Consider the following 19,732-nt stretch of genomic DNA (forward strand, 5'->3'; position numbering starts at 1 on the left):
TATGAGAGTAACCAAACCAAGCAAAAAATAATTAAAAAAAAATTTTTAAAAAAAAAAAAACAAAACCGAACCTGTTTAAACTGACCAGTTTCTGTTCAGTTCAATTTTTTATAACAAAAATCGGATCAAACTGATTGAAACTCGATTTTTTTCAATTCTTTTTTTGTTTGGATTTTTGATTTATTTCAGGTTTCAGGCTTATAAAACCAAAATCAAATCGAACTGATCGGTTTTTTAAAAATTCTAATCAATTTAATTTTTTTCATGGTTCGTTTTTTTTAGTTATTTTTTTTTAATTTTTTCAATTTAATTTATTTCTTGAAGTTTTTCACTCACCTCCAAGTCTCTCCATCCACGTGCCACTTTTTCGTCATCTTCTAATGAAAAGGTCTCTCCATCCTCTACAAATTCTACTATTTTAAAAAAAGTTAATAACTCAAAATATATTATTTTTCATCTTATTTCATTTGATATGATTTTCAACTTATTTTTCTTGAAAATTATTTTTCTTAGTTTTTTAAAAGGAATTCACTTTCTAACAAGCATCCACGACATTAAAATAAAAAAAAAGTTATTTTGAGGTTTTAAAAATGAAAAACATATTAGTAGATTTTACTTAAAAAATAATTAACAAGGTTATATGTATAATTGTATTTAAAATATTTATATTATATGTATAGTCATTTTATAAAATAAACTATATATATATATATATATATATATATATATAATAAAAAAATTCAACCATTATATTTCTTATGTCTCGTTATTTTATTATAAATGATCAAATAATTATATTTAATATTCTATATATGTTGAATAAACTAAAAAAAATAAAAAAAATAATAATAATTTATTTTACAGCTTATTTTTCATGACATAACAAAATACTGAAAATATTTTTTAATTTTTTTTATGAGAATGTCAAATATAATAAAATAACTCACTTTTTAAGAATTCACTTTTCATAAAAAAAAATCTACTTTTTAAAAAAAAAAACTATTTTATGGCAAACAAGCGAAATTGTCAATTTCAACACTAGTTTAATTATAAGAATTGGTTGCACTAACAGGCCTAAATAAATAACAATTTGTAGTTAATTTTCATTGTTTTATGTCTAAAAAGAAAGTCAAAACCATAACTCTTTTGAATTTAAGGATTTTAAAGGGTTGAATTTTAGTTATGCTACTAGATATAGGTGGCCCGTTCTATGCCACGAGCTGCGCTAAATTTTTTTTTGAATTTAAAAAAGATGTTTGGGTGATAATAACTCAAGTCAATCCAAGTTAACTTGACTAACATGCAATCCGGGATATGAAATAGTGATAACCCACTCTAAGGAAGCAAAAAAACAACAAAGTTGAAGAGCCAATAATTAAAATATCAAGGATGAAACAAAAAATAAATCAATTTCAAAAAAATTAAATGTCAAAGAAAAAAAACTCGAGTTAATTTAAATAACCCACCACTTACAATCTGAGATCAGGGATAAAAAAAATCAGATTAAAAAAAACTAGCAAAAAAAGTGAAGTTACATAGAAAAAAAATGCAAAAAAACATAAGTTAACATGGGTTAACTTGACTAACTCATACTTGTATAACTTCAATAACATAATGTCGAATGATAAATATAAGAAAATTTTATTTTTTAATAAAGGACATAAAAAAACTGAACTTAAATCAGGCTCCGATCATAAGACCAATATTATGCTATAGAAAGGAAAACACAAAAAATCATGAAGTAAAATTTCTAATTATATAAAAAATTAAAAATAAAATAAATAGCAATCAAAATAATGAAGATCAAATTTGGTATAAAAAACTAAATGAAAGAAAATAAATAGGGACTAAATTGAAAAACAAAATAAATTAAGAAAATGATAAAAAAAATAGCAATAAAAAGAATAAGGAACATAATTGAATAAAAAAAAAAAATGAAATAAAATGTGGTGGGGGATTGAAAAAAAAACTAAATCAAGAAAAGAATAAGAAAATATAAATAAAAAAGTAAGGATTAAATTGGATATAAAAATAAAATAAAATAAAATAAAATGCTTTATGGATGAAGATTGAAAAAAAAAACTCAAGTTTCAAAAACTAAAAGCAAAACAAATAATAATAAAAAGAATATGCGGGCTTAAAATTAATAAAAATAGAAACTGAAGGACACTAAAGATTTTTGAAAGGGTCGCCATTAATTTCTAAGCTAGGAGAAACAAAGAGAGAAGAAAAAAGAGAAACAAAGGTTCACGAAGAGTCCAACCACACCTTCTCTATGGGCATGCACCCCACCAATATGAAAAAGGCAACACATTGCAAAAGAGAAGGAAAAAAAAAAAAAAGTTCACCAGAGCCTAACCGTATCTTCTCCATGGGCATGCGCCCCACCAACATCCAACATGAAAAGGGCAACACATTGCTTCTAACACTGTCATGGATGGTGGATTTCGGTAATCATATGACCCTTTACATGTTGCTTAAAGGGCAGAAAGTTGTCATGCACATATGAGTGAATACATTGAACGCATTAATAACTTTTTTTTAACTAATATTTATTTAAAAATTATCAAATAACCCTAAACAAACCTTAATGCTACAAAAAAAAAACAATAATAAAAAAAAGAGTAAGATACCATCAAAACCAGCCTTAGAATTCTCTTAATTCTAGTGTACTTTTATCACCTCGCTATTCAAAAAAAAAAAAAAAAAAAAGACAAATAAGCATCTTTGTGCAAGTTTTTTTTTGTTTAGCTTTTAATGGTGTAAGCATAATTTTACTTTGCAAAAAAATATTGAAAAGATTAAAAAAACCCATGGATAAAAAGTAAATATTTCTTTTTAGTTTTTAGAGGCTTTTGTGTTAAAATAAATATGTATATCAATTTAACCCCAATTAATTTTATAATATCCAATGAATCCTCTAGGAAAGATAATTTCACCCTCAAATACACGTTTTGATTTTTTTTTTTAAGAATAAAAAGTCATTGCACTATTCTAATCCTTGGATCACAAAGTTTTGTCGATGGCTTCTAGTTTTTTTTTTTTTTTAATACTCACAAACCTCAAAAGTTAAAAAAAGAAAAAAAGAAAAACTGTCATTCATGTATTTTCAAAAATGAACAAACAAAGAACAAGTGAAACTACTCTTTCATACAACATCACCCTAGAATAAAGCGTTGTTTCGTTTTTCAGTTACAATAATTTATAATGTTAAACATTAACAGCATGCTTGAGACAATGTTATAGAATATAATCAAATTTATAATGCAACAAAAAAAGAGTAATGTAACGTAATAGGATAATTCAATAGTTACTTCGGTTTCAAAAATTTAATCATATGTACTGAAGGAGCGACAAATTCTGTAATTTTCAAAAAAATTATTTTAATCCACATATTTTATTTACAAATGCACCCTTTTTGAGAATGTTCTTGATCTTTGTGTTTTATAAAAACTAGAATTTAAGTCTAATAATGAGACTTTTTACAATTAAATTCCTATATGATTATTCTTAATCATGCAATGACCCATCATGTATATAATGCTTGTAATGTAAATATGTAACGAATCAATATTTAAAAAAAATCACACAACCAGATATAAAAATATAATGCCCCATTATATACATGCATACATACCTTAAGGAGAAAAAAAAAACTGAAATAGTAAAACCTACAAGTAAATTGATCATAATCTAACAATCCATTTAAATTCTTTGTTTTTTTCTCATTAATTTTTTTTTTTTTAATATTGAGCATTATACTGGGTTGACACGAGATGTGTCCATGCATCAAGCGGAAAGTTAACCGCACAATGCGATGAAACAGGGGACATAAACAATAAAGGAAATTTTGCACCTTATTTTGTCCAAAACTACTTTATCAAAAGAAAATAAGTACAGGAAAAACAATAATCCAGTCAGTGTAAACGAGGCACACAAGTCATAAGGTTATATCCCACAAGTCCACTTCCTCCGCCCCAACCGGGGGTGTCGAGAAATACAGAATCTTAAAACTCTCGTCCTTTATATGGCATTTCCTGTATGGAGAGCAAAATAATCTACATGAGTTGACTGATACCGGTTCCAGTGATCTAATAAGGGGCACGGAATGGTAAGTTTTACACCATTTTCAAGAAAATAGTAATATATTCCTCAATTTATCAACCACATTCATGACTAGTGATTTATGGGATTGCTTATGTTTCTCTTTTTGTTAATAAATGGAAATTGCTATTTTAGGCTTTTGTTTAAAAAAACAAATTATGAATACTGTTCTCAATTTCACTGCATAAAGAAACCAGCTTCGGTGTTTTTTCTTAATAGAACACTAATTATAATGCAATGTAGAAAAAAACAAGACACTTCTCTATCAAAATTAAAGATCAGAATTTTGCTTACAGGCTGGTAGGTTGGCATGTACAAGACTTGCCTAGGGTGGCCAACAAGCATCTGCTGCCCAAACTGCAGTTATATGCATACAGCTAGTCATATATAAATTATACATGTGCGTTCAGATGAATACCTGAACAATTTTACATTGAGATGACACGCGCTGCAGAATGCCAGAATCACCCAAAATATAAAGTAGTAAATATTGTACCTGAGGTCCACCTGGATGAAAATATGCTTGCGGAGTTTGCAATGGTGCAGCCTGTGGATTAAATATAACAGGCTGTTGCCCGTTGAATGAAGGTCCAAGCTGCAAAATCTTGGTAGTTAGTCACTTTATATATAAAATTGGATGCAGAGTTCGAAAAGAACCACCCATAACATCTGTTGAATGCACATTCTTACATTTAAAAGACACAATCACCATCCCCAGAGTACTGAAAACATGCAGAGATATTATAATCACAACATTAAATCAAGATATCCAAGAGCGATATTGGAAATCAGTTTTTCATTATTCACCATTATTTTAGAGTTCATTTCTACAGGGGCAAATGCAATGAACCATTCATCAGTTTTCCAACCACAGTGCGGAGACTAAAAATATATAACAAAGCATCACAAAAACCTAACTCTTCTTATATTTAAACTAAACACAAAATGGAGAACAGATAAGCAATCAAGTTATATCTTCGTAGAAGCAATAAAGTTATTTCAGTACTTACAATTCCCATAGGCATGCCATGCATATGTGGTAGAGTAGAAACATTAGGTTGAAAATAGAAGGGACCATCTGACAATGGGGAAGGGGGCCTAGGAGGCATTTGAGAAGGGGTGAAACTCTTGGCATTGGGATTAAGTTTAAATTCCTGGTAACCAAAATAAAAAATAGAAACAAACACCCAAATGTATTAGCCAAGGGCATGTTAAGAAAATAATCAAGGTAATATTTTTTATTATTTCCAAACAAACCTTGGCATAGGGATTTAATGTTGATTTCTCAGAAGATAATGAACCCATTGATGAGCTTGGTGATAAACTAGGACCACTAGAAGCTAGCAAGGCACCTGCACAATCTGAATTAGATGAAGTGGAACTACCAGGTCGTCCACGAGAGTTCACAGGCTGCATTTCTCCAGATCCTTTGACAGATGCCGCATCCTCTAACAGTTGGCCAGGGGGGCTAGCCTTTTCATGATTTTTTGGATAGACATTGGATGAAGGGGCATAAGCAGTGGTATTCAGAGATGGCCTCCCTTTATCAGATTCATTTTTCTTGCCATCCAGTAACTTGGAATCTACAGAGAAATAAAAGAAAGATTGTTTGAAAGAAGATGAAGTTTAGAATGCATGAGTTCCATTAAAGTGAGTATCCTACATTTCTACGCAAAATATGCGACACAATATAGGCCAGGTGCAGCTGGAAAAATGTAAGAGAGTAAACCCAACATATTTTAATAATGATTACTTCATTACGGTATTTTCATAACTCAATTTATTTTTTGGCAAGTTCGTGCAACATCTTTATAATAAAAGTTGTTCATACTACAACTTAAATGATGGATGAAGTTAAGGAATAGCAGAATAACTGACTCACCCTCACCTTTTGGCAATTGAGCATCCTGAGTTAGCTGGAGATTACACGAACAGAAATGAAGAACACACCGATATTAGAGGCATCACAACCAAAGGCAATTAATAATGTTCTCTTTTAAGTTTTGAGCAGAAAATTTGTAAGTAATTAAAGTTTTACTCACTATCTGCTCTTCTACAAGCTCCTTGATGCTGTCAAGTTCTCCATGTTCATGATGTCGATCCTCTTGGACCCTATTGCAATTGTAGAATTCAAGAATTTCAAAAATCAACAAATTCATTTGTCATCCCAAGAACAATTCTTGTGAAATGAGGTGCAATTTAAGTTATCATTGATGAAATACTGAATGAACCACAATAGTAAGAACCTGCTGTCACTATCTGAAGTGGAGAGACTTTTAGAAGGTTCTGATGACAGCTGTGCAGCAAGATCATGAGATCCTGGATGATGCAATTCTGCACAAGTACTTGATTGAGAGCATTGTGCCTCATCCTTGGACAAAAAGAAACACAGAAATTCAATACAAGTACAACAGCAGGTAGTAATTCCTTAAAGAAGAATTAACATAAATCAAGACTAACTGCCAGGCAGGAGATGCATGAAAATAAATGACTATATAGTGCTCCAAGTAGAAAATATGCTGAAATTTGTTCTTTAGAATTGCAAAGCAAGTAAAAAAAAGCTCCATTTTGAAATACAACAATTTCTATATAAACTTAGTGGTTATTTGAGGAAATACCAAGGAAGAGCTTGATAACACTCGAGCCCCATCATTGCTTTTTGCATGGCTCAAATTAGCCAACTTCTTAATGGAAGAGGCGGATGGCCCTCCAAAAGTTTCACTATTGTGAGAATTCATCACTATATCATCAAGTTCTTCATGCCCACCATCATCAATGGCTCCACCTCTATAGACTGATGAGTATCGGGTCTCCTCATCGATATTACAACTTTCATGAAGATTGATGCCTCTTTCCTGTTGGATGAAGTAGCAAAAGCAGTAAAAAAAAGGTACAGAAAAAATAAACCAAAATAGAAGCAGAAAATGACATTAGGGATAACCTCACCTCTGCTAAGTGAAGGTCGCGTGTTTCCTCCCCCTCAATCTCTCTTGCTATCCTCACAGCTTCCCTTTCCAATTCTTTCATCTGAGGACCCCTCTCCAGCTTTGTTGTATAAAGTTCCTCATCAAAGGTGCTTTTTACTCCAAACAGCATTTCATTTGTTTCAAATTGATCCCAGCCCCTAATATGCAAACAAACAAAATAAGTTTCAAATCAGTAATAAAAATTACACAAGGATACCACAAGATTACAACCATAGGGAAAAAAAATAAAGGATACTGATTTTAAGTCTCATGTATTAATGGAGAAAGGATAGGAGACACATGGGTAACATAAGCTAGAACTCTAAGATCTATGTTACACTGGATCCCTTTTCAATTATATATTTGTATCAACCACAGAAGGTTTAAACTTAGCCTTACGGTAACCAAACTTCAACACCTCTGTTTTTGTAAAGTTAACTGAATCCTGAAAAACCTAACCACAGGTAAGGATCAGGCACAGCAGAAAATATGTCTACATGCTTCCCAAAGACATCTCTCGGGGGATGTAATCTATAGAAAGCAAGTTTTCAGAATAAGTTTTCTATGGTATCTTGTAGAACAATCCAAATTAACACTACGATTGTGATGAGTTCAAATAGGGAGAGGATGAGAAAACATGATTAGAAAGCTGGAGAAAACAAATTCATTCACGAAAATACAAGCTGCTGACAGCAAAGTAAAGATTACGCAGTTGAAATTCTACTGAACCAGAGAAAATATTAAAGACAGTAGAACAATTACCAAGAAATTTGGGGAAAGAAATACTTATTATAACAACCTATTCCAATGGCCATCAAATATGTTCTCTGATTCAGGGCATTGTGGATCATCTTTGTCAGGGATCCAAGGTTCCAGCTCTCTCTCCACTTCAACTTGTCGCGGTTGTGATATACAGGAGTCAATCATAATTTCTTGCATCTTTGCATGTTGGGGCTCATTGGACATCCCATCTACGGTAACGGAGACATCCTGGCACCATATATCAGACAGCATACATAAACATCCATTTAGTTTGACACAAACTAAACTTGTTCTCTACAGCATTAACTAACAAATCACATGCAGTTTTTTCCTCTATTGTTCTTTGTTAACTTATCCAATAAATATCACCCCAGGTTCCATTCAGAACCACAGGTCAACAACTTGAAAATCAACTTCACTCAAGAGACCAGATTCAAACAAGCAGAATATGAAGAAAGAAAATGTAGCAGAACCTTCGCAATAACTTGCACAACTTCTTTTCCAGGTAAAATCAAAGTCTTTGATGGAGCCTTGCTGACAAAATCTGCCTTTTGGCCTCGGAAAGAAATGTCCTTTATCAAGCGAGCCATTTTCAAAATTATAGCTGAAAGAGAAAAGCAAGAGAATGCTAAGAAGGAAATAGACTAAACAGAAGATTCCATGTGAAAGCCGGGTATAATTAGAATCAATATACAAAACGGTTAGCAACATGAGTGAAATCTTTTCAACTAAACTAAATCAACAGAACCTACCAAATTCTTTTTCAACATTTGTTGTGTAACATGTTCCAGAGTATACAGATCCATTTTTCAGCTGGACTTCCACAGGATGCCCAATAAGACAAGTTGTTAAATATATGAGCCGTTCACGCGAAGGACTCTCATAAACTCCAACTTTTCCCATTGCACCTATATCAATATTGTTAGAACAGAATACATAATCTAGAGTGACAAGTGCTTCAGGCCATGAGAGATTACCAGCATTACCCGATCTATTGGTATGTGGTTTTCCAGATTGCACCTTATTTTCAAACCTCGTCCCCCAATCCCTTTTAGCTCTCCGACGACCAAAACCATTAGCAGAAGATTTGGGATGCATAGCCGGTTGCAAATTCATCTCAACAGCAGACCCCTCTAATGACAAAAAAAAAACATGTTTGAAATCAGTTCAGATCATTGGGATACAGTATGGCACCAAAGATGAGTGTAGATCCCTTGAAAGCACTTAGGGGGGGGAAGGTACATCAAAATTTTCCAGTCATATGGAGGCAATATAAAGTAAGATAAAGAAACATTAGAAATATAATTTTACCCATCCCTGACATGTTTGAAACAAGTAACTTGTTTAGTTACACGGGTACCATGCAGTTACTGATTTAGCACTTGCATAATAGACAAGATTTTACCAAGCTCCTAAAAGACGTGACAATTTTCAAAGGGCTAACTACATATGTGTTATTCTATTCATTTATTAATCTTAGCAATATGGGTTATTATCCACATCATTCTTTTATATGCACCTTTAAATTAGTATATAACATATAGACAAGTGCCAATACACAACTTAGGAAAACTAAGATTACCCAATACCAGCAACTATATAGCTCATTTCCTCAAATCTAGAATAGCCTCGTGTCAACAATAATCCCATTAGTTCAGTTCCTTCCCGTCGCTCTCATATTCAGAATTCTTACCCCCTTACTTCCACTACTATTTCTTCAGTCTTGCTCCTAATCTTATAAGAATGCATTCTCTAACCAGTCTCAACAGACCTTTGAATTTATAATTAATTTCTTAACCCTTAAGCCAAAAGATCACCGTTCCCGCCACTAAAAAATCCAGCATTAGTTGTCTTTAGAATTCCCAACTCCCTCCTTCCTAAACGATCAGAACTCCGCAGCTCTTTGACATCAAGCAAATCAATCTGATTTCACAAAATCAACAAATAGACAATATAACAGTATAAAACCCTAAGATTGATGACAAAAGAATGGCTGTATTAAGGTAACCCTAATGCAAAATTTGCTTATAGAACTATTATGTATGATTCAAAACTTAAGGCATTTAAATAATTCGAGTTTAAAGATATTGAAAGTGTGAGATCAAAGGAGAGAAATAAGTAATTAACAAAAGGATCGAAATTTACCTGAAATAAGCTTTAATTAATTGAGCTGTAATTTGCTTTTGACGCGGCGTCGACGACTCGAGTGGTTGAGATCAGATACAGTGAGTGGAAGGATTGGACTCGGTGAGTTAGGGGTTTTTTATTTATTTATCACAGAGCATAAAATAGGAGGCGGGGGTGCATATGCATGTATTAGCGATGGGAAGTGAGCGAACTCGGTCTGATCGAGAGAGAGAGAGAGACCGTTTGAGAGAGAGAGTTACGGGCGTGTGTTTTTTAAAGAGAATGTGAATAATATAGAGAGGGTGATGACAAATTAAAAATTGAGGAAGAATGGTCAGGTATAAATAACGCTAGAGTGGCTGTTCTTTTACTTCAACCAGGTTGTAAAACCTAAATTAGTCCCTCTGTGTATCGACTTGAGAACTGATCGATCATCCAGTTAAAAACTTGAATTGATCTGCTAATTCAGTTGATTCGCATCTAACCTGAGTTTTCAACTCTTTGATTTTTTTAAATTTTTTATTGATTTTTTTAAAATAAAAAATTTTAGCATTGACTCGAGTTGACTATCCAAAATTGAATCTTGACCTTCACTTGCTTTGTTTCAGCTAGGTTTTCAAGTTAATTTCAAGCATTAGAGATAAGTTTTTAGATATTATGATCTTTTAATTAATAAATAAAAAGACAGTGTTTACTTTTTAATAAAATAAATTAATTAATATATAAACGAATAAATTAATAAGGAATTATTAATATTAATTAAATATTAATGTGAAGATTTATTCCTCTTAATAAAAAAAAACGATAAATACACATACAAATATTTAAATTTACATTTTATTTTATATTTTTTTTATTTATTTTATCTTAGAGGTTAACTTTAGTTGTTAAGAACAAATAATTTTTATTTTTATAAATATAACATATAAATAAAGTTTATTTATATAAATTATAAAAAAAAATTAAAGAAAATTATAATAGTCTTTTTGAAACATTATGAGATTAAAATACAATTTAAAACATTAATTATTTTTTAAATAGGTGAACTAAATAGTTTAAAAAACAAGAGAGTGGGTATTAATTAAAATTTAAAAAAAAAACTAATGCAAAGTAAAATAACAAAATAAATAAATAAAAGAGGGAGTATTGATTAAAAATTTAAACAAAAAAATTAATCAGCAAGAAAGTAAAAGTTTTTTCAGAAAAAGAAAACAAAATGTTTGAACTTTTTTGAGTGAAATGCTGTCTGCTTCATTTTTTTAAGAACAAAATAAACAATGACGGATGACTAATTATCCTTTGCACATTTTCAAATATTTATTAAAAAATCAAAGTTTATTTTTATATTATTTATTTTTATAATTTATTTTTTTTTAAAAACACCTGATATCTTAGAAGCTTTTATTGAAATCCATTTTCAACCCAAAATTTGATCCTATCTCTTTATAAAACTTAAAATTTTATAAATAATTTAAAAATGTTGATTATTATTATTTTTAATGGTTAAATAAACAATAGTATCTTTCATTAATCTGTTTAGACAAATTTATCAACAGCAAAATCTATTATTTTGATTATGGTTTTTTTTTTTTTTATCAAGTTTTTTTTTCAATTCATCATCTCAACTGTAAGAACAGTTCATTATTTTAATAGAATCCTTGTCAGAAAAATAAAATATTAATAAGTGCTATTTTCCATATATGACAGCCACCAAACTCCATCGGGGAGAAAGTGTGGATTTCCAACTGCTAAGTTTTTTTTCAATATGAAAATATCTCATAATCACAATTCACTATTCTAAAGGTTATTTCAAATCCAAGGAAGACATGGTAAAGCAGAAAAAAACTTTCCTGAAAACCACAACCAGAATTTTCCAGAAAAGTTTTTTCGTTACAGAAATAATGTGAAAAAATGTCAGATTCACAAAACAACTTAGAAAAGCTGTAATATAAATTTGAGAAAAAAATTTAAAATCTGTTGACGAGTCGAAGCAACGAATCCACCAAAAAAGAAGTTAATCTCTAATGATCTTGATTCTCGACAATTATTCGTGTTAGCCCTTGTGGAGAATAAAAGGTTACAAGAGATTCAACACTTCTGATATGAACCAGAGAAATCTGAAAAGGTATACAATCCTTTTGGTAGTGATTTCGTGATTTTTCATCTACACTACAAACAATTAAAAACCTACGGAACCAGGACAAATTACCTGAGTTTCCTTTCCATTACTTCCTTTGAAAACATCGTTTTCATTTTTAAGAACACCAATAGAAGAATTATACAAATGCAATGAATGAATACTATCTACTAATAATCAAGAGCGAGAAACAACAAAACTAGCAGCTGAATTCAGTTTAAATCCATTGATCCATCAACTTATAACCAGCTCTGCTGCTTCCCTCACAATTACTTTCAAAGGAGAGATCAACAAGCTTCGATTTCATTGCCTACCTTGTCTTAGAGTACCGATGTTCAGGACAAGCACAAGCACACTGAAGGTCTGTCAAGAGTGAATCACTTCCGCTGTCTTCAAGCCTCATACCTCTGCACAAACAAAAAATAACTAAGTTTCGGCCAAACTTTCTTCAAATAGGAAATAGGGAATGCCAAATTGAGTGCGGGTCTCACAACGAAATGAAAAGAGTACGAGTACAGATGAAGAAATACAGAACGTTGTAGATTTTGTTTTTCTTTAAAAAATAAAATTGAAAGGATATTAAGAGAAAGTTGACAGCTAATTAGAATGCCAAACCAACAGGCATAGGGCAGCAGCATCTTGGAAACATAGACCACAAATCTGACAGTGAATGAAAAGAGCATGACATCAAAATGAAGGGTCCAATACTGTTAAAAACCCATCCCATGAAGATTGACATCATCCACAACATGAATATGGAGCCACGAAGGCGTGGATGAGGCCTAGTATTGTTGTAGCTATGGTCCAGAGTAGATATTGCCACAAATGTCCAAAATCGAATACAAGAACTGGATGAACAGCAAGGAGCAAAAGAAAAATGCACTCTCAAAAAGAAAACTTTCGAAGCCCACAATAAGAAGGTACATACCACTTGCAATCACAGTTGTAGATGGATCTTCTCAGACCACTTAAATATATCTGAATGAACTTGATCACCCCCCAACTCTTCTCCTGTAGCACCAGCTGCCACTCTCATTATATCCTCAATCAAAGCAAAGTTTCCCATTATATCAACGTGAGCACCACTTTGGGTGCCCCGACCTTCTAACAAATTTGTTGGAGGATAATGATCGTACTCTCTAATATACATTCGACTTCCTGAAGGGTTGAATCTTGTTTTCCCACGCCAACCTTTAGCACACATGAAGCCTGAACTTAAAACAGGAACAGTCTCGTCCCCATCAACAGTATAGACTCCACCTTTCAGACAGCTGTCTTCAAATTGTTCATCAGCTGATGAATCAATCTGAAATGGAATAGCACACTCAGCTGAAGGAGATAACTTGTAAACATAAGATCTTTCAGTTGGTATGCCCACTCCATACAGGGAAAAAACCTCCATTTCTGGGGCATTGGGCAATCTGTAAAACCAGAGTGATAAGTTATCAGCAATCGATATGAAAACCTTGTATAGACAGCCATGATTAGGTCACTCAATCAAGTAATTGAACATCATTCAAAAGAAATGAAAAAGATAATGATCCAGGAGGCTTGCTAGTAGAAAACATTTGAAATGGAATTCAAAAGAGGTTGTGTGACAACAAGGAAAGAAAAAAATCTTAGATATCAAGAACATAATGCTGTACAGGGCATCTACAACAATTGCATACTGGCATGTTATTAAAAGAACTGCATGTTAATAAAAAATCTACATCAGATAATTTCCCATGTTTGAACTTGATAGTGTCAATTTAGCTTTTCTTGTGGTGCAACAGTTATTCAAAATTGCCAAATTAATTCATAGGATTCATATCTCTCTGCACCATACACACTGTAAATCAGTATAAAGTTGAACCATCAAAGATTTGACTTTCTTAAGAAATCTAGCTATTTATGCTCACCACATTTATTTATAAGCATATACCTGATGAAATGGGAGTGTATGAAGCACTATGACTAAATGCCATCATTGGATATATCACAAAACTATTGCCAAGAAGACTAACATATCACAGTTTCCATAATTGACTGGGCAGGAAAGATCCTCACTTTGTCTCCAAAGGGTTTGACCAATATTTGTAGTGCTGGTATTTTGGATCGTCCAAATCATCAGCAATTCCATAAGAGAAATGAGCACTGCCACGGTCCATCATCTTTGGGGCAACAAAGTGCAGCAGATCTAGAATAGATCCAGCAGTATAAACCTTATATTCTGCAACAGCTTTAATACCTCCAAATCCCATGTCATGGTACTCCGTCCACACGTCACGACAGGAGGTGTTTGCAATACTTTGACCTTTAACAGCATCCTGCATGTTAAGATAACAAATAATGTATTTAATGAAAGAATTGGCGCACTCATTAATTTTCTTAAGGCTAATTCTGATGTGTAAAAGCACTGAAACTCAGAATGAGAGAGAGATTAGCATATCTTTAAAGATACAGCCATCTTTTCACCAATTTAGGAAACAGATAAACTTACCCTGAAGTCAATCCTCTCAATGTCAGATGAAAGTGCCTCAGCTACATCCTTCCCAAAGGATATGATCCTTCCATAATTGGCTCTCTTTATTTCAGAGATCTTTCTTTCTGGGCCATCTTGGCTTGCTTTCTGTGTGTCAGTGTTTTTTTGCTTTCTCTTAATAGGAATATATCCTTCCTCAGGTGACCAGTCAAGATCACCCCAAATAGTGGCACCACCTTTTGGAATCATTGACATGGTTGAATCCCATGTGCGAGACATCCTCATTATATGTTGCAATGTCTGAAAGCCAAATAAATCTTTGTCCAAGACACCAGGTGCAATGGCCCTGCAGAATGAGGCATGTTACAGAAAATTCACTATATACAAGATCAATGCTGGTATACATATAAATTAAGATCATCAGTCAAGTCCAGATAGTTGAATAAACCGTGTCAAGTATGTCCATAAGAGCAAGAGCCTCTAGAGAAGCAATAGCATGACCAACTGTCCTTCAGTAATAAAAGAGCCTTTTCTCATCTCAAAAATACAAAAAGATAAAGATAAAGCAGATTTAAGTATAAAAGCTGAAAAGAGCTGAGTATAAAGCAACAGAGATATTAAAAATTTGACCAAGGAAAGATACCCAAATCTCATATTTTGCAAGTACAGTGGTTCCCATTAAAACTGTAGTAGTGACTAGTCTCTACCAAAAAAATTATCGACAATTATATCACAATGTGAAAGTTTATGCCTTTAATAAATAAAAGACCAAGCATTCAAATCAGTTATGGTTTGTACTTGAGAAAATAACTAAGACAGACAATGTATAGAAATTAGAATGCGAAAATATGCCACTCTAAAACCAAGAATTCAAATGTCAGTGCAACCAAAAAAATAACTTCCTCGGAACACTACTCGTAGCAGAATACTATTTTTGTGCATAAAAAAGGTTTCTCCCAGTTAACATGCACTGCCAGTGTTTCAAGTTATGGATTAGGGGAATTTTTGTCCAAGCTGTGTTATAAAGTAGGCTATTGGAGAAATACCTTTAGGACATCTTGGAATGTCATCAAGGAACAGACTTTGACAGAGAAATAAATGGAGTTAAATAGGTAGTATTATTATGGTCATGCTCTATGGGGAAAATGTTTGATATGATGTAATTTTTCTGCAAGTTATGATTTCCCTGTTTGAAGATTGTTTACTGTTTTCCCTGTGTAATGATTGTTTATTGGGCCTAGCAAGTCGTACCCATCTTTAAAAGGCCATAAGAAGCTTACTACTCATTAACTACAGTAGAGTTAAACCAGATAACCTGGCAACTGCAATATCCTTCGCTTCAGCAGAGAAAAGTCCAGAGACAGCTTTTGGAACGCCTAAAAATGGTCCACCAATATTCATCACTGCCTTGATATGCTTAGCACACCAATCTGGACCACCCCCACCACCCATTGGAGCTGGTGCCTCCACCCACTTCATAAAATGCAGAAAGTACAAAGCACCCATGGAATGTGGTATAATGACTGCCTTGTTCCCACCATTTGTTGCAACCATGAGCTCAATATTACTTTTTATGCGGCTTAAAGTTTGGTCACGGACCTGATTAATTGAATTCAACGAAAGTAGCAAGTTAAAAAAAAGAAACCACCAGCATATACAACACAAACGATAAAATCAAGTTCCTAAAAAAGAATAGAAGAAAACCTCAGTATTCTGAAATGAAAGTCTCCAATCATATGATGCCATGTACATTGTCTTCTCCTCATATCCAATGCGTGCCAAATTAGCAATCAAAACTGCCCATACAAAATATCCTGGAGCAAAGTAATCAGCAGCCACAAGTCCACAGGCAGGCCTGATCCTTATACCTGGAGGATCCAATCCAGTTTCATTGTCCAGTGACATATGTTCCACCCAGCAGAGAGGCCTATAAAACATCCAAGAATAAAATGAAGAATCAGCTGACGAAGCATGAAAGGCATGTGTGGAGCTTCATAAGTTCACAGACAACTAACAATGTGAAAGCTGGCAATGATATATAGGCTGAACCAGAAATGTTGTGCACTAGGAATTTCTTTAACATTATTGATCCAGAAAGCTGTTGTCTTTCTCTTTCTCCGTGGTGTAGCATGTAGAGTATAAGCTCCAAGCTAGCCAGGAGAGGAGCAAGGTCGTTTACTCAATGTTCAGTTAAAATGATGAAACATGACTATTTATCATTGGAACAAGACCACTAAGAAGCAATTTTAATTGACAACAATTTACAATCTTCTTCCATTCTACATCTAAAACACCAGTCTTGAAAAAAAAGAAAGTCATTTAAAAATCAAAAATAGATATCAAGATTTCCATAAATGGAAACAAGTTGACAAACAACCAAGAACCAACTTTCTTTCTCACCATTAAACTAACAATTTAATTTGTCTACTCAACAACTGACCACATTTCTTCACATGATAGTTACATCACACAAAATCAATCAGCAATATACTCACATCAACTCTACTAAAAGCCTGAAAAAAGGCACACAAAAACTAAACCAATGACAGTCAAAGCCTAATAATAACACTTACGAACAAAACTCACGAAACATTTAACAACTAAATGCCTCTAAATTCACAAACCCCGAATTTTATATTTGGCAAAGAAATGTATAAACTCATTGAAACAACAAACCAATTCAATTTCCATGTCAACAGAGAGTATTCTATCAACAGTAAGTCAAAACAAAGGAACAGCCACCAATCATCCATACCTTCTATAAACTTCACCAAAAGCTCCACCCCATAGCCTTTTCCTAAACAATCCATCAGCACACTGATGCCCTTCCCACAGCTCAAGCCCTCCAGTAACAATCCCAGGAACAAAAACCACAGGATGCTTTGCCTTCAACCCTTCTTTCCTCAACTTGACACCAGGTGGATCAGGCGAAGGACCAGTGATTGCCTCAGTCACATATTGAGGGAAAGAAGCAGGCATAACGTTGTAAAGAAACAATAAAGTCCACCAAGTTACGCATATGCACCCAACAAACCAGCAACAATTGTCTAAACATGTCCATTTTGGTTTGGATTTTTTGTAACTCTTCTTTGGGTGTTTGTTTTTACTATTGTCTTCCTCCTCCTCCTCCTCCTCCTCCCCCTCCTCTCTTTGCACTGCGGTTTTACTGGGTTCGATAGGTTTTCGGCGACGAATTAAAGCCATTGTTTTCCGGGTTTAATTTGCTTTTAAAAAAAAACCTGAGAGAGCATAGAAATTGAAGAGAGCGAAATTAATACCGGAAACAGACCGGCAGTTGGAGTTAAACCGAGAGGCAGCCAAATTAAAATTGACTTTTTTTTCGTGTCTTTGTCTTCTATTACTACGAAAAGAGAAAGAGAGCTGTAAAGTCTAAAACAGAAAAATTTGTTCACTTTTTGATGAGCGCATAAAAAGGATCACCGATTCTCCTAGAACAAGCCTGTTTGAAGAACCTGTAGGAATGATTTTTAAAAAAATATATTAAAATAATTATTTTTTAATTTTTAATTTTAACACATTAAAATAACATAAACAAATTTTTTTAAAAAAATTAATTCTAAAAAAACATTTTTGCACCGAAAAAAAATAGTTTAGATTGTCTTTATTGCGTTTTCTTCAACTTCTTCTCTATTTTTTGTATGCTATGAATGAATACTACTAAAGTGTAATTTTATTTTATTTTTTAATAATAAGATATCAATTATTTTATTTTTCTTTTATTTAAATAAGTGGAAACGTCAAATTTCAATTGTTCATTTGTTTTTTTTTTCTTTTTAAAACTAATCAAATTTTAATATGTCACCTCTTAGAATATATTTTTTCAAATTAAATGATTCTTCTAGTGCAATGTAAACGGCTAACTTTGATGATGAAGAAGTTTGGTTGAGAATGTGATTGTCGTTGTTTTTTTAAAGTTTTTTTTATTTGAAAATACATAAAATGATATTTTTTATTTTTAAAAAATTATTTTTTATATCAGTACATTAAAATGATTTGAAAATATCAAAAAATATTAATTTGAAGCAAAGAAAAAAATAAAAAAAATTTAATTTTTTTAAATATTTTTAAAACATAAAAACAAACAGGGAGACTCCTCTCAAAATCAAATTTTTTTACTTCCTTTATGAGATAAAATGTTCTCATAAAAATAAAATTTGAAACTAAATATTTTTGTGTAACAATAACCAAGGGTTATAGATGCTTTTAAATAGAATTATGTTTAGTTACTATGGTTGATTGAAGGCGCATAATAATTATAGTGTTTTTAAATTTACCAATTGATGAGATGAAATTTATGATATATAAAATATAAGTGATAATAATTCATAATCATTTAAAAATGGTTTTTTCATCAAATAAATAATTCCTTTTCTTCTCTAATTTAACAAGATACTTTTATGTTGAAATTTTTATTTAATTATTGCAATTACATGTAATTAATTAAAAAATTTAATAAATAATACTTATTGAAATACAATTTTTTATATAATTAACTTATTGAATTACAATGTAATTATATCATTCATAAATGGTATAATTATGAAGTTATTAGTTAACCAACATGATGGTATAATAAAGTAAGTTTGCCTTTTGATAATGAGATGTTTGTAAAAGTATTTTTTAATTGAAAATGCTTTAAAATAAATTTTTTATCAGCATATAATTAATAAATTTAAAAAGGTTGATGAATTCATTGTGCAAAATGAAATTGTGGATCCCCTCATAAAACATTATGGATATAATGTTCACAATGTTTTTTTTTTCATCCCTTTTATTTTTTTTTTTAAATGTATTTTTTTCCATCCCTTTTCTTTTCTTTTTATTTAGTCCTTATTAGACCAAATTATAGACTAATTTAGACTAATATGTTAGGAGAGAGTAAGATTGAAAAACAAGAAACCAAAGTGAAAAGGGGTAGGGGAAATGGGTGACCTTTTAAAACTATATGGTAAAATACTTATTTTCCCTTAAAAAAATATAAAAAATACAATCAATTGGCGGTAATTTAGTACTTTTATAATGGTTCATTTGACATTCCAAAATTTAAGAGGGGTAATTACATCCTTTTGTTTTATTATGAACAATGTAATACTTTCATAATGGTTTATTTGGCATTTCAAGATTTAAAGGGGGCAATTACATCATTTTGTT

The 19,732-nt window shown here is 31.9% G+C and overlaps 2 protein-coding genes across 7 annotated transcripts; both read right to left on the minus strand.

Annotated features, from left to right (window-relative positions):
- Positions 1–3,694: 3,694 nt before the first annotated feature.
- LOC118038073 (polyadenylate-binding protein-interacting protein 3-like) lies at positions 3,695–10,388 on the minus strand. 6 transcript variants are annotated; one of them, XM_035044356.2, is made up of 15 exons: positions 9,978–10,384; positions 8,819–8,965; positions 8,585–8,740; positions 8,306–8,436; positions 7,870–8,060; positions 7,051–7,228; positions 6,723–6,959; positions 6,351–6,475; positions 6,147–6,216; positions 5,987–6,020; positions 5,362–5,687; positions 5,115–5,258; positions 4,601–4,699; positions 4,399–4,461; positions 3,695–4,037 (listed from the first exon to the last, which is right to left on the minus strand). In XM_035044356.2, the coding sequence occupies exons 2-15, from the start codon at positions 8,946–8,948 to the stop codon at positions 4,008–4,010; spliced, it is 1,914 nt and encodes a 637-aa protein (XP_034900247.1). In that variant the 5' UTR covers positions 8,949–8,965; positions 9,978–10,384; the 3' UTR covers positions 3,695–4,007. The 6 variants fall into 6 exon arrangements, with proteins under 6 accessions (XP_034900247.1, XP_034900246.1, XP_034900244.1 ...); XM_035044355.2 differs by having other exon boundaries at positions 5,993–6,020; positions 8,810–8,965; XM_035044353.2 differs by having other exon boundaries at positions 8,810–8,965.
- Positions 10,389–12,138: 1,750 nt separating this feature from the next.
- LOC118038074 (phospholipid:diacylglycerol acyltransferase 1-like) lies at positions 12,139–18,013 on the minus strand. The gene is made up of 7 exons (XM_035044358.2): positions 17,316–18,013; positions 16,265–16,487; positions 15,876–16,159; positions 14,579–14,906; positions 14,146–14,405; positions 13,025–13,517; positions 12,139–12,503 (listed from the first exon to the last, which is right to left on the minus strand). The coding sequence occupies exons 1-6, from the start codon at positions 17,762–17,764 to the stop codon at positions 13,034–13,036; spliced, it is 2,028 nt and encodes a 675-aa protein (XP_034900249.1). The 5' UTR covers positions 17,765–18,013; the 3' UTR covers positions 12,139–12,503; positions 13,025–13,033.
- Positions 18,014–19,732: the final 1,719 nt, after the last annotated feature.

This window comes from Populus alba, chromosome 3, assembly GCF_005239225.2.
Source record: "Populus alba chromosome 3, ASM523922v2, whole genome shotgun sequence".
NCBI lineage: Eukaryota > Viridiplantae > Streptophyta > Magnoliopsida > Malpighiales > Salicaceae > Populus > Populus alba.